This window comes from Stegostoma tigrinum, chromosome 2, assembly GCF_030684315.1.
Source record: "Stegostoma tigrinum isolate sSteTig4 chromosome 2, sSteTig4.hap1, whole genome shotgun sequence".
In the NCBI taxonomy this organism is placed as follows: domain Eukaryota; kingdom Metazoa; phylum Chordata; class Chondrichthyes; order Orectolobiformes; family Stegostomatidae; genus Stegostoma; species Stegostoma tigrinum.
The window spans coordinates 119,447,100-119,461,600 of NC_081355.1; the positions used below are offsets into that span (position 1 = coordinate 119,447,100).

General features: G+C 40.9%; 1 protein-coding gene across 3 annotated transcripts in view; it reads left to right on the forward strand.

Annotated features, from left to right (window-relative positions):
- armc3 (armadillo repeat containing 3) overlaps positions 1-12,259 on the forward strand; it is a 163,766-nt gene extending 151,507 nt beyond the window's left edge. For all 3 annotated transcript variants that reach the window (XM_048561212.1, XM_048561218.1, XM_059641959.1), the window contains 3 exons: positions 3,189-3,383; positions 11,629-11,791; positions 11,901-12,259. In XM_048561212.1, the coding sequence (XP_048417169.1) occupies positions 3,189-3,383; positions 11,629-11,791; positions 11,901-12,182 (640 nt within the window). In that variant the 3' untranslated portion in view covers positions 12,183-12,259. The remainder of the gene's footprint in view (positions 1-3,188; positions 3,384-11,628; positions 11,792-11,900) is intronic.
- The last annotated feature ends 2,242 nt before the right edge of the window (positions 12,260-14,501 follow it).

Below are 14,501 nucleotides of genomic sequence, written 5' to 3' on the forward strand. Positions count from 1 at the left end.
ATCCCTACAGTGTGGAAAGAGGCTATTAGGCCCATTGCGTCTGCACTGACCCTCTGAAGAGCATCCCACTCAGACCCAGCAAACCCCACACCCATCCCAACACCTAATCCCGCATTTACTGTGGCTATTCACCTAGACTGCATACAACAGATAATTTAGCATCGCCAAACCACCTAACTTGCACAACCCTAAATTCATTGTCTGATTTGGGATGTCACCTCTGGTATACTGGAGGAACCGATAAAACCTTTCGATTTTCCGGGGAGAAGTGATTTGAAAGAAAGTCAGGAATTTGCATATTAATCCTTTCCAACTGATTAAAGATTTAACAACCATCTTAGGTTTGTTCAACACTGCATCACTTCTAAGCCTTTAAATTTCAGGTCTATGTACCTTAAGTTTATATGCATTTGTGTTTAAATAATGGGCCATTTTTGGAGTGAAAGCAATAACAAGTGAGGTGTCAAGCTGTAGAGCTGGCTGAACACAGCAGGCCAAGCAGCATCATAGGAGCAGGAAAGCTGATGTTTTGGGCCTAGACCCTTCTTCAGAAAGTGAGATATTGCAGGGATCAGTATTTGGGTTGTAACTATTCATAATGTGATCTGGTTGAGAGAATCAGATGTAATATTTCCAAATTTGCTGATGACATAAAACTAGGTGAGATTGAATGGTAAGGAGAATGTAAAGAGGCTTAAAGGTGATTTAGATAAGTTGAGTGAGAGGGCAAATGTATGGCAGGTTTCAGTACAGCTTGGATAAATGTGAAGTTGTCTAATATGTTAGGGAAAGCAGAATGACAAAGTATTACTTAAATGGTGACAGATTGGGAGATGTTAATGTACAAGGGTGCCCGAGTGTCGTCGTACACCAGTCACTGAAAGCAAGCATACAGGTACAGGAAGCAGCTAGGAAGGCAAATGAATGCAAATGAGTTTGAATGCAGGAGAAAGGAAATCTTGCTGCAGCTGTGCGGGGCCTTGATGAGGCCACATCCAGACTGATCCTTGGGAAGGCAATCTTGTAACATGAAGAGAGATTGGGTCAACTGGGCATGGAGCTTGCAAGAATGTGAGAGGATCTCATTGAAGCATTATAAAATTGTTACAGGGCTGGATAAATGGACAAAGGGATTATGTTTTCCCTGGCTTTGGAGACCAGAATAAAGATCAGAAACTCAGGATGCATGGTAGCTCACTGAGCCTGACCAACTCTCATATGAGATTATTACACCCATTATATCAATTACAATTAAGGTCATCACCAATTCCCATTACTTAGTTGCAATACTCCCCATTTTCATATCTTAGTCCCCCTACTAGGCTAAAACCTTGCCCTAAATCCCATACTCTTGTACTGTCAAGAGGCTTTGGCCCTCTGTTTGTTATAGTATTTCTACAGCAAATGATTTGCTCACCTCCGCCTATATTACCTTAGGCATCATTAAAACTTTTCTTGTCTTTTGCTCTGAATATTTCCTCTTGCTATGGCTTCCATCCCTATCCCTTAAGTCGAAGAGTCACATTGTTGCACAGTTATGGCCAGTAGCTGTTTTAGCCATTCGACACTAGACCTGGCAGAACCACTTACAGTTTAAATCAAATCTTCCTCTTGTCTGTGAAATTTTTTTACTACTTTAGGATCATCCAGCAATGCAAAAGTATCCCTGGCTTCGTTTGTTTAGAGCTAGCTATCTCCCTGGTCTCCTGTACCCTCACCTGAGAAGTTAATTTCAAGCAGCTCGTGGTTTTCTTTGAGATTATCTGATCACCTTCCTTTGCTACTTAGTCTTTTCAGTGGCCCACAGATTCCTTGAAAGCAGCCCTAACCTCTCACATTTTTATCCAAGCTTCCCTCATGCCATCTTTGAGCTCATCTTGTCCATTAGACCCACCTCTTTCTTTTTGATCCTACTACCACCAAACTATAAACCCCAATGGTTCCTTGGCTCAAACACCATTGCCAAAACTGCACTATCTGTTAATTCACATAAATCTACTATAATGATTAGGTTCTTATTGAGACAGATGTCTTGAAATTTATTCACAACACTTGTATTGCTGTAATATCACAGACTGAAATATCGCCTGGGTTTTGTGCTTACTAAAGTTACTGTGCATTATATACACATGACTGACTGAATACACTGCATTAACTCGATCACACTGAGAAATTGACTGAAAAAAGGTGAGTAACTTTATACTTGAATATCATATGTTGTAATATCACATAACCATCTTAAAGGTGCACTGCCTGTCTGGGATCTATGCAACAACACAACATATCCAGTTCCCTCCTGGCTACCAAGTTAGCTGACATTTTTGATGGTTCTTTCTCCTCAGACTTTATCCCTGTCTCCTTTGAAATTGTCATCTCTAGACCTGTTATCAAAATAAAACTCTCTGTCCTGCTAACTTACCACCGCATCCTAACCACCTTTGCTTTGCCAAAGTCCTTGAACATGATGTCATATCCTAAATTTGTAACCCTATTTCCGGGAACTCCATTCTTGATGCCTTCAAACTGAATTCTGCAGCTACCAAACTATTATCAAGTTACAGACAATGCTTTATGACTGTGGCAAAGACAGACTATCTCTTTTGACTTTCTCAACATGTCTGCCACCTTTGTCACATTTGATCACCTTCCTCCTGCAAATGTTGCCACTGGCCTACCAACCTGACATTATTGTAGGAATGCTTTCACCACAGGTACTGCAACAATTTAAGAAAATAAAGACCACCACCACCTTTTGAGGGCAACTAGGGATGGACAAAAAATCTCACCATGAGAGCAATTGTATGAAAAAAAAGTACAATGGCCACGGGTGCTCGTAACACCCACAACAACATTCAAGGCTTTAAACAGACCAAAGGGGAAAACATCTCTTATAAAGCGATCTATCTATTTTTACCCATATTTAAAACTGACCTCCTTTGTTAATGTTTGAAGCTGACACAATGATTTCACCTTTAGATTACTGATAAGTGCTATACTCTGCTATCCTCTTCCATTTTGCCTGGGCACCTAATTGGGAATTTAAGATGCTTGAACATTTATTTTACATGGTCCGATCATGGAAACATCTGCGGGGTGCAATTCCTAATCCGTCACTATTAGGGGAAAGGATTGCACAATATTAATCCCATCATATTTAACAAATGCTCAAATGTTTTAATCATACGCAGCAAAGGAAGAAGCAGAGGGAAAAAAGAAGAGGAAAAAGTTAAAGAGGAACAATCGCATGCCAAGACTGAGGAGGAAGAAAGAAATAAACCATGGGAATGTCCATATGATGTACTTTTTGATGCCTATCTCAGTGAAATTACAAGAAATATTTTACCTCTCATCAGCACAAAAGAACAAATTGTGGCACTTGCAATGTAAGTATTTTTCTACATAAATTTTGTGTATAAACTGACATAAATTTAAAACATCCAAACAGTTAATATTTTTGAATTGGTTTCCTGAGTTGTAAAGTTTGTCTTAATCTTCAAGTGGTCATTTCATAGATATATTAATGTAAAGAGACTACAGAAGCCATAATGGTTATTCTCAGAATGTTAAAGGTTACTGAAAATTGAATAGTTATTATTAAAATTATAAACAGTTGCCACTGCCTATTGGTTTTTTTAGTCAGCAAATATAGATTTAAGACAATAAGCAAAAGAACTTGAGAATTTTTTTTAATGCAGTAGTTTATTGGGATCTGGAGGGCACTGTTTCAAAGGTTGGGTCAATCATAATAAAAATAACTTTAAAAACAATACTGAATTTATATTGAAAAAGGAAATATATACCAATATCAATGGTAAAGAGCAGTGGGAGTGGCAGCATCTGCAGTAATTTGCTCCTACAAAGAACAGGGAATTGCCTGACTGAATGGATACTCTTTCAGATTCAGCATAGTCATACAGGCTGAATAACCTTATTTCCTATGAAAAAATTGGATTTTCAAACACAAAAAATGACATTTTGTCATCTGTCGTGAATTCACCTGTTCCCTAAATTTCCTCAAGTATTTCACCTCCAGTAGTTGAAGACAAGCTTAAAGGCCCCAGTTATCATAGAAAGTTCGTCACAATCATTTCAATTTATATTCTGCTGTTATTGGATGCTGTTGCTTTATCAGGAATATTTTTGACTAAATCAAATAATATTTCGAATTTGCCAATTCAGATTTATGTCATATGTCAATGAATTTTAGCTATCCAACAATAGAACCTGGGCAGGAGATAGTCAATATAGAGTGAGAGACTTAGCTGCTGGTCTCCTACTCCAATCTCCCTTTCTGTAACTTTAAATTGCAGGTGAAAAGGATATCCACTCAAAATTGGTTAGATCAATCTTTATCAATGCACATGATGTTCTGTTGATGTTAGTGGGCCTTATGTTGTCCATCAAAGGCATTCCTAAATGTTTGATCAGTTGATGTCCTTCTTAGACAACATCGGACCACATGAAATCTGATGATGTGAAGTATGCTTATTTGCATCTATAAATGGTGTAAAATGTGGTGTGTTGTAGTTGAGGATCTTTAATCATTTATTTTTGCTAGTAGCTATTGTAGAATTAGAGAATGATACAGGACAGAAGAAAGCCATTCAACCCATTTTACCTGTGCCAACACTATGGGACAGCAACATAATAAAATCACTTCCGTGCTCTGCAAGTGTTGCCCTATTCTTTGTTTAAATCTGCTTCCACTTTTCAGGCTGTGTATTCTAAATCCCAGATTTTTTTTGGCTGCCTTCGCTTCTTTTGCTACTGAACTTAAATCTGTGTCATCTCATAACCAGACATTAAGCCAATTTTGAGAGTGTTCTACTAATGCCACCAAAATCATTCAAAATGTGAACACTGTCATCAAATCTCCTTTTAGTCCTTTTTGCATTAAGCAGAACAACTCTGGGTCTTGCTATCTCTCCATATAACTAACATTCCTCAGCCCTAGTAAACCTTTGCTGCACCCTTTCCATGGGCTTAGCATCCTTCCTAAACTATGATGTCTAAACCTGAACACTGTACTGCACCTGAGGCTTAATGAATGTTTTATAAAGTTTCAGCGTAACTATTTTGCTTAGAGATGTATGAGCTCTGGGGCATGAGCCTTTAATATTACAGCCAGATTGTTGTCAGAGTCTAAATTCTTTGCAATATCAGCATACACAGCAATGTCATGGTATCATAGGGAGTGTATTGAAATGATTGAAGATTGACTTCTGTTATTTCAGTACCTCAGCAATAAGATAAAGTCACTATAGTTCCAGTGTAAAATAGGGCTGCTGTCTCATTTGAGAGATATGACTGGTGATAGTTTAACTTGAGGGTCACCATGCCTCAGATGAGGGGCAAGTTTGACAAAGTGGGACCTTCATGTTTTGCTGTTTGGCTCAGTGCATCATGCACTGCACACTTCTAACTGAAGACTGCTGCAAATGTTCAACATGATCGCAGTTGACTGTGGAGCTCCACTATCATTGAAGGCAGGAATATTTTTGGTGCTGCTTCCTCCCATTAGTCTTTTAATTGTCAAGCACTATTGGGATGTAGCAAGAGTGCAAAGCTTTCATTTCATGCATTGTAGTGGAATCGCTTAGCTCTATCTACAGCATGCTTATTCTGCTGTTAGACAATAAGATGTAGAAGCAGAATTTGGCAGTTCTGCTCATTGAATCTGTTGCACTATTGAATGACATCATGGAAGATCTGGTAATCCTCAATTTCCTTTAACTGATTAAAAATCTGTCCATCTAATCCTTGAATATATTTAATGAACAAGCATCGGCAGTTCTGCAGTAAAGAATTCCACGGATTCACTAACCTCTGAGAGAAGATATTCCTCATCATCTCAGTCTTAAATGGGCAAACCTTTAGTCTGAGATATGCCCTCTATTCCTAGACCCTCCAACAAGGAGAACCACCTTTTCCACCCTGTGAAGACCCCTAAGAATTCATGTATATTCCATCCACCTATTCCCCTTTAACCTGTTTGTTACCTCTGCGAAAATGTCTCATGAATTGGCAAGTGTGATCTCCCCTTGGCGAGGCCACGTTGATTTGTCTATGCGTTTTCCATGTGCATTTCTAAATGCTGAGATATTAATTACATCCTTAACATAGACTCTAATATTTTCTCAATAGCAGGTGATAAGAGAACAAGTCCAGAGATAGCTGCTTTTTATGTTCTTCTCTTTAAATAAGGGTGTTATTTGAACAGTCTTCCAGTCTTGTAGGACTTTTCCAGAATCTAAGGATCCTTAGAAGATTACAACTACTGCATCCACTATCTCCCTAGTTACTTCCTTTCTTATTATAGGATGCAACCTATCAAGTCTAGGGGACTTACTGGCCTTTAGCTCCATTTCCCTAAGACAATGACTATAGCTAGAGAGGAAAAAAAAATCTTCTCCACATTTTGCCCCTTGATTTGGTACTTTTGGAAAGCTACTAGTGTCTCTACCATGAAGACTGATGTTTGATATGAATGTAATTCTGTGTTTCAGCTTCACCAGTCGGCACTTCATTTTTAGGTATGCCTGGTGCTTGTCTTGGCATGCTATTCTCTACTCCACTGAAACCTTCATTAATCTGGATTGTAATAGTAAAGTCAGGGATATGCTATGCCATGATATTACAGATTTTAGTGCAGTACAGTATTGCTGCTGATGGCATTGTGAATGATCAGTTTTAAGCTGCTAGAATTATTCACTTTAGGAAACAACAATGTTGTCAAGGAGAATACTGAGATACAGGCTACTAGACTAGGTGGGATTCAGGTTCACATGGAAGAGGTATTAGAAATCCTACAGAGGGTGAAGATAGATAGGTCCCCTGGGCCGGATGGGATTTATCCTCGGATCCTCTGGGAAGCCAGGGAGGAGATTGCCAAGCCTTTGGCATTGATCTTTAACTCGTCATTGTCTACAGGAATAGTGCCAGATGACTGGAGGATAGCAAATGTGGTTCCCCTGTTCAAGAAGGGGAGTAGAGACAACCCTGGTAATTATAGACCAGTGAGCCTTACCTCAGTTGTTGTTAAAGTATTGAAAAGGTTATGAGAGATAGGATTTATAATCATCTAGAAAAGAATAAATTGATTAGAGATAGTCAGCACGGTTTTGTGAAGGGAAGGTCGTGCCTAACAAACCTTATTGAGTTCTTTGAGAAGGTGACCAAACAGGTAGATGAGAGTAAACCGGTTGATGTGGTGTAGATGGATTTCAGCAAGGCTTTCGATAAGGTTCCCCACAGTAGGCTATTGTACAAAATGCGGAGGAATGGAATTATGGGAGATAAAGCAGTTTGGATCGGAAATTGTCTTGCTGAAAGAAGAGGGTGGTAGTTGATGGGAAATTTTCATCCTGGAGACTAGTTACTAGTGGTGTACCGCAAGGGTCGGTGTGGGTCCACTGCTGTTTGTCATTTTTATAAATGACCTGGATGAGGGCGTAGAAGGATGGGTTAGTAAATTTGCAGACGACACTAAGGTCGGTGGAGTTGTGGATAGTGACGAAGGATGCTGTAGGTTGCAGAGAGACATAGATAAGCTGCAGAGCTGGGCTGAGAGGTGGCAAATGGAGTTTAATGCAGACAAGTGAGGTGATGGACTTTGGTAGGAGTAACCGGAAGGAAAAGTACTGGACTAATGGTAAGATTCTTGGTAGTGTAGATAAGCAGAGAGATCTCAGTGTCCATGTACACAGATCCTTAAAAGTTGCCACCCAGGTTGACAGGGCTGTTAAGACGGCATACAGTGTTTTAGCTTTTATTAATAGAGGGATCGAGTTCCGGAACCAAGAGTTTATGCTGCAGCTGTACGTAACTCTGGTGCGGGCACACTTGGAGCATTGCGTACATTCTGGTCACCGCATTATAAGAAGGATGTGGCAGCTTTGGAAAGGGTGCAGAGGAGATTTACTAGGATGTTGTCTGGTATGGAGGGAAGGTCTTACGAGGAAAGGCTGAGGGACTTGAGGCTGTTTTCATTAGAGAGAAGAAGGTTGAGAGGTGACTTAATTGAGATGTATAACATAATCAGAGGGTTAGATAGGGTGGATAGGGAGAGCCTTTTTCCTAGGATGGTGATGGCAAGCACGAGGGAGCATAGCTTTAAATTGAGGGGTGAAAGATATAGGACAGATGTCAGAGGTGGTTTCTTTACTCAGGGAGTAGTAAGGGAATGGAACGCTTTGCCTGCAACGGCAGTATATTCGCCAACTTTAGGTACATTTAAGTCGTCTTTGGATAAGCATATGGACATACATGGAATAGTGTAGGTTAGATGGGCTTCAGATCGGTATGACAAGTTGGCACAACATCGAGGGCCGAAGGGCCTGTACTGTGCTGAAATGTTCTATGTTCTATGAATTTATTGCATTTTATACAACAGTAGTATCACATTACAGGCTTCCTCAGTGCAACTCCCAAAGCAGCATGTGTAATCATTCAAGCAATACAACTGTGGTTTTTCTTTATGATGGGTCTCATAAAAAGTGCAGGTACAGTTTGACACTCATATCTTTCAGGGCAACATATAACTGGTCTAGCCACCAATGTCCATAGGCTGTAAAAAAAAGACAAATGAAAAGTATGGGAGCGGTGCTATATATTGATAATGGACATTAAGATACCTCTGCCAGACTACATCTGTGTCCTTGCTACACTCAGTATTGCTTTCAAGTGATATTCAACATAGATGAATACTGATTCATCAATTCAGAAAAGACAGTAGGTGGTAATCAGTAAGAGGCAACCTTGTCCATAAGAACATAACATAAGAACCAGGAGCAGGAGTAAGCCATTCAGCCCTTCGAGCCTGCTCCGCCATTCAATCGGCTTATGACTGATCTTTTCGTGGCCTCAGTTCCACTTACCCCCCTCTCACCATAACCCTTAATTACTTTACTATTCAGAAAATTATCTGTCTTAGCTTTAAACAAATTCAACAGGAAGCCTAAACTACTTCACTGGGCAGGCAATTCCAAAGATTCACAACCCTTTGAATGAAGAAGTTCCTCTTCAATTCAATCTCAAATCTGGTCCCCCTAATTTTGAGGCTATGCCCTCTTATTCTAGTTTCACCTGCCAATGGAAACAACCTGCATAATTTTATATGTTTCTATAAGATTCTCCCTCATTCTTCTAAATTCCAATGAATGTAATCCCAGACTATTCAGCCTGTCCTCAGAAGCCAACCCTCTCAACTCTGGAATCAACTTAGTGAATCTCCTCTGCCCTCCCTCCAGTGCCAGTACATCCTTTCTCAAGTAAAGAGACAAAACCGCACACCTTACAAGAGGTGTGGCCTTGTCAGCAGTCTATACAGTTGTAAAATAACCTCCCTGCTTTTAAACGCAATCCATCTAGCAATGAAGGATAAAATTCCATTTGCCTTTATTAATTACTTGTTGTACCTGCAAACCAACCTTCTGCGATTCATACATAAGGACCCCCAGGTCCCTCTGCAGAGCAACGTGCTACAATTTTTTACCATTCAAATAGTAGCCCTTTTTACTGTTATTCCTGCCAAAATAGATGACAATCTGATAAAGCTGCAGAAAAGGACAATTACATCCTAACAACATTTTCAGAAAATGATAGACAGAACTATGTGATCCCACAACCAATGAATCCAATCCAAGCTCTGCAATCCTGCCACATCCACTTGTGAATGGTGGTGAATAATTTAACAACTAGGTGGAGGAGGACACACACACAATTACCATCCTCAATGATGTAGAAGGCCACTATCTCAGGGCCAAGGATAAGGCTGAAATATATGCGAACGTCTTTGACCAGAAATAACAAATGGATGATCTGTCTTGGCCTACACTAGAGAATCCAAAATCACAGATGCAAGTCTTCAGCCAATTCAATTTGCTCCATGTGCTATCAAAAAATAGTTGGAAGCATTAGATGCTACAACAGCTGTGAGCCCTAACAACATTCCAGCAAGACTAGTTCTCCCAGAACTTGCTGCAACTCTAGTCAAATTGTTCCAGTACAGTGACAACACTGGCATCTCCCAACAACGTGGAAAAATGCCCAGTTATGTCCTGAACATGAAAAGCATTAGAAATCTAACCCAGCCAATTATTGCCCATCAGAGATAATGGGAACTGCAGATGGTGGAGAATCCAAGATAACAAAGTGTGAAGCTGGATGAACACAGCAGGCCAAGCAGCATCTCAGGAGCACAAAAGCTGACGTTTCGGGCCTAGACCCTTCATCAGACAAGGGTCTAGGCCCGAAACGTCAGCTTTTGTGCTCCTGAGATGCTGCTTGGCCTGCTGTGTTCATCCAGCTTCACACTTAATTATTGCCCATCAGTCTACTTTTGAACATCAGTAAATTGATTGAAGATGTCATCAACAGTGCTATCAAGCAGGACCTGCAAAGTGATGTCCGGTTTGGACTCCACCAGGGCCACTCAGCTCCTGACCTCATTACAACCTTGGTTCGAACATGGACAAAACAGCTGAGCTCCAGAGGTGAGCTGAGTCACAGCCCTTGACATCAGGGCTGCATTCAACAAAGTGTGGCATCAAGGAGCTGTAGCAAATGTGGATTAAATGAGAATCAGTGGAGAGCTCACTGCTGATTTGAGTCACACCTGGCACATAAGGTGTTTTTTGTTGCTGGAGGTCAGTCATCTCTGCTCCAAGTCATCTCTGCAGGAGTTCCTCATAGTATGTCTTTACACCTTCACCTGCTTCATTAATGATCTTCCCTCCATCATTAGGATAGAATTGAAGATGTAACATTCATGCCATACAACTGTCAGGCTCCATCTCCAGTAAGGGACAGTCTAACCACTGTCCCTTTACATTCAATGGTGTTGCCATTACTGAATACACCACTGTCAACATTCTAGAGGTTATCATTGATCAGAAACTGAAATGGACTGGCCATATAAATACAGTGACTACAAGAGCAGGTCAGAGGCTTGGAATACTGCAGCAAGTGACTCATTTCCCAAAAACCCAAAGCCTGTCCACCATCTATGAGGCACAAGTTAGAAGTGTGATGGAATACTTCCCATGTCCTTGGATGACTGCAGCTTCAACAACATTCAAGAAGCTTGACACCATCTAGGATAAAGCAGTACACTCGATTGGCACCAAATCCACAAATGTCCATTCCCTCCACCATTAATGCTCAGGAGCAGCAGTCTGAACTGACTACAATGTGCATTCCAGAAATTCACCAAACGTCCTCAGAACACACCTTCCTAACCCATGACTGCCACTATTTAGAAGGATAAGGGTACCAAATACATGGGAAAACCACCACCTGCAAGTTTCCCTCCAACTACTCACCGTCCTGACTTTGAAATCCATCACCATTTTTCAGTGCGTTGGGCCAAATTCCTAAAATTCCCTCCCAAACAGTATAATGTGTCTACCTACAGCACATAGACTGCAGCAGTTCTAGCTGGCCCAGCAAGAATTGGCCACGTCCCACAGGTGAATTTAGAAAAAAAACTAACCATGTCACTGATATGCTTCTCCTGGAGTAACATCCAGAGTACCCTGGTGTTCTATCCTTGACTTCCTTTCCTCATTCATTTTCCCCCTTAGCCTAATGCAGCTGATTTCACTTACTTTGTTTAATTCTAAATACCAGGTTTGTTTCTGAAAAGATGGGTGGACCTATAAGCAAGGAAAAGCTTCACGAATTCACCTGGGAACTACACATTGCTGAACTGAAATTTGAATTAAAATCTAACATCATCCCCATTGGAAAAATTCAGAAAGGAATCTACTACCACAGAGCCCTTCTATTCAAGGTAGATTTTCTTCTAATAAAAAATTAAAGTACTCAGTCAAACAGTTTTCAAAATGAAGTGATTTGAAATACTTGTAATAAATTGTTTAATGAATATATTTTTATTTCAGGCTTTAGCAGATAGAATAGGAATCAGTTGCAGTCTTGTTCGTGGAGAGTACAACCGAGCCTGGAATGAAGTCATGTTGGTTGATCAATCAGCTCAAGATGTCACTGGGCTTTTCATTCCACCAACAAAATACATTGTGGATCTTGTGCACCAAGTAGGCAGCTTGATGAGAACTGACAGTCCTGATGCAGCACATTATGAAAGTTTCACTACTTGTAAACATACACCTTGTAAATGTTGCAAACAGTTGTCTTGGTACCTGGATCACTTTGAAAGAAAATAAATAAATTGTTAAAGTCTGCACTTGACACCTTCAAATTTAGAATTTAAACAGTTTATAAATTGTTGCTACAAAATTGTAAATGCCACCTTAAAAATGGACAAGTGCATCAGTTTGTTTAGTTCAAATAGTCTGTGCTACTGGTGGAAACACCTTCTCCACATCTGCCGTATCCAGGCCTCTCATTACTGTGTAAGTTTCAATGAGATACTCTCCATCCGTTTAAACTTTATCAAGTACCATAAGATGTGCGTTTCCCCCAGGTGCTCCGGTTTCCTTCCACAGTCCAAAGATGTGCAGGTTAGGTAGATTGGCCATGCTAAATTGCCGGTATGTTCAGCGAGGTGTAGGTTAGGTGGGTTATAGGGAGATGGGTCTGGGTGGGATGCTCTGAGGTTTGGTGAGGACTTGTTGGGCCAAAGGGGCCTGTGTACACACTGTAGGGATTCTATGATAGGAGCAGGATTTAGGCCTTTCAACCCATACAGTCTGCTCCACCATTCAGTCATGGCTAATAAGTTTCGAAACCCCAATCTCCGACTCTCCCCATAACACTTGATCCCCTTGACAATCAAGAACCTACATATCTCTGTCTTAAATATACTCAATGACTTGGCCTCCACACCCTCCTATGGAAATGAGTTCCATAGATTCTCCACTCTCTGGCTGAAGAAGTTTCTCACCTCTGTTCTGAAGCATCCCTTTACTTTAAGGATGTGCCCTCAGGTCCTGGTCTCTCCTGTTAATGGAAATATCTTCCGAACATCCACTCTGTCCAGGCTGTTCAGTATTCTGTAAGTTTCAATTAAATCCTCCCTCATCCTTCTAAACTCCATCAAGTATAAACCCAGAGTCCTCAAACATTCTTCATACGTTAAGCCTTTCATTCCTAGACCTCCTTTGGACCAACTCCAGGGCCAGTACATGCTTCTGGAGGTATGGGGCCTAAAACTGCTCACAATATTCTAAGTCTGGTCTGACTAGAGCCTTATAAAAGCCTCAGAAGTACATCCCTGCTTTTATATTCTAGTCCGTTTGAAATAAGTGCCAACACTATTTTTGCCTTCCAAACTACTGACTCAACTTGCAAGGTTATCTTAAGAGAATTCTGGACTAGGACTCCCAAGTCCCTGTGCTTTTCAGATTTCTGAATTTTTTCCCCATTTAGAAAATAGTCCATACCTCCATTCTTCCTACCAAAGTGAATGATCTCACACTTTTCCACATTGTATTCCATCTGCCATTTCTTTGCCCACTCTCCTAACCTATCAAAATCCTCCTGCAGCCTCCCCACCTCCTCAATACTACCCATCCCTCTACCTATCTTTGTATTGTCAGCAAATTTAGCCAGAATGTCCTCAGTACCTTCATCTAGATCATTAATGTATAAAGTGAAAAGTTGTGGTCCCAACACTGACCCTTGTGGAACACCACTCGTCACTGGCTGCCTTCCTAAGGAGGACCATTTAATCCCCACTCTCTGCTTCCTGCCAGACAGCCAATCATCTATCCATGCTAGCACCTTGGCTGTAACACCATGGGCTCTTACCTTACTCAGCAGACTCCTGTGCAGCACCTTGTCACAGGCCTTCTTGAAGTCCAAGTAGATAACATCCATTAGCACTCCTTGGTCTAACCTGCTTGATACCTCCTCAAAGAGACAATGGCTGAGTGGTATTATCATTGGACTGTTAATCCAGAGACCCTGGGGATCCGGGTTCAAATCCTGCCACAGCAGATGGTGGAATTTGAATTCAATAAATTTCTGGAATGAAGAGTCTAATAATGAATGATTCCATTGCTGATGGTTGGAAAAACCCATCTGGTTCATTAATGTCCTTTAGGGAACAAAACTGCTTTACCTGGTCTGCCCTACATGTGACTCCAGACCCACAGCAATGTGGTTGACTTAGGACTGCCCTCTGGGCAATTAGCGATGGGCAATGAATGCTGCCTAGCCAGTGATGCCCTCATCTCCTGAATGAATTTTAAAAGACTGTCTTTCCTGCTAGGCTACTCTCCCAGTCAATTCTGGTCAGATCCTCTCTCATGCCTCTGTAGTTGTCTTTATTCAACTGTAATACTGTTATATCTGTTTCCAGCTTGTCCCTCTCAAATTGCAGAATAAAGCTACCATATTATTGTCACTGCCTCCTAAGGGTTCCTTTAACTTAAGCTCCCTTATCAAGTTTGCCTCAATGATCAGATTTGGTAGGCAGTTGAGTATATGCTTGCCCTGACCAATGAAACAGCCCTTTAAACAGGATGGAGGAATGTTTAGTCTGGCATCACTGAATTGCATCAATGTGATCTTCTCCTCTT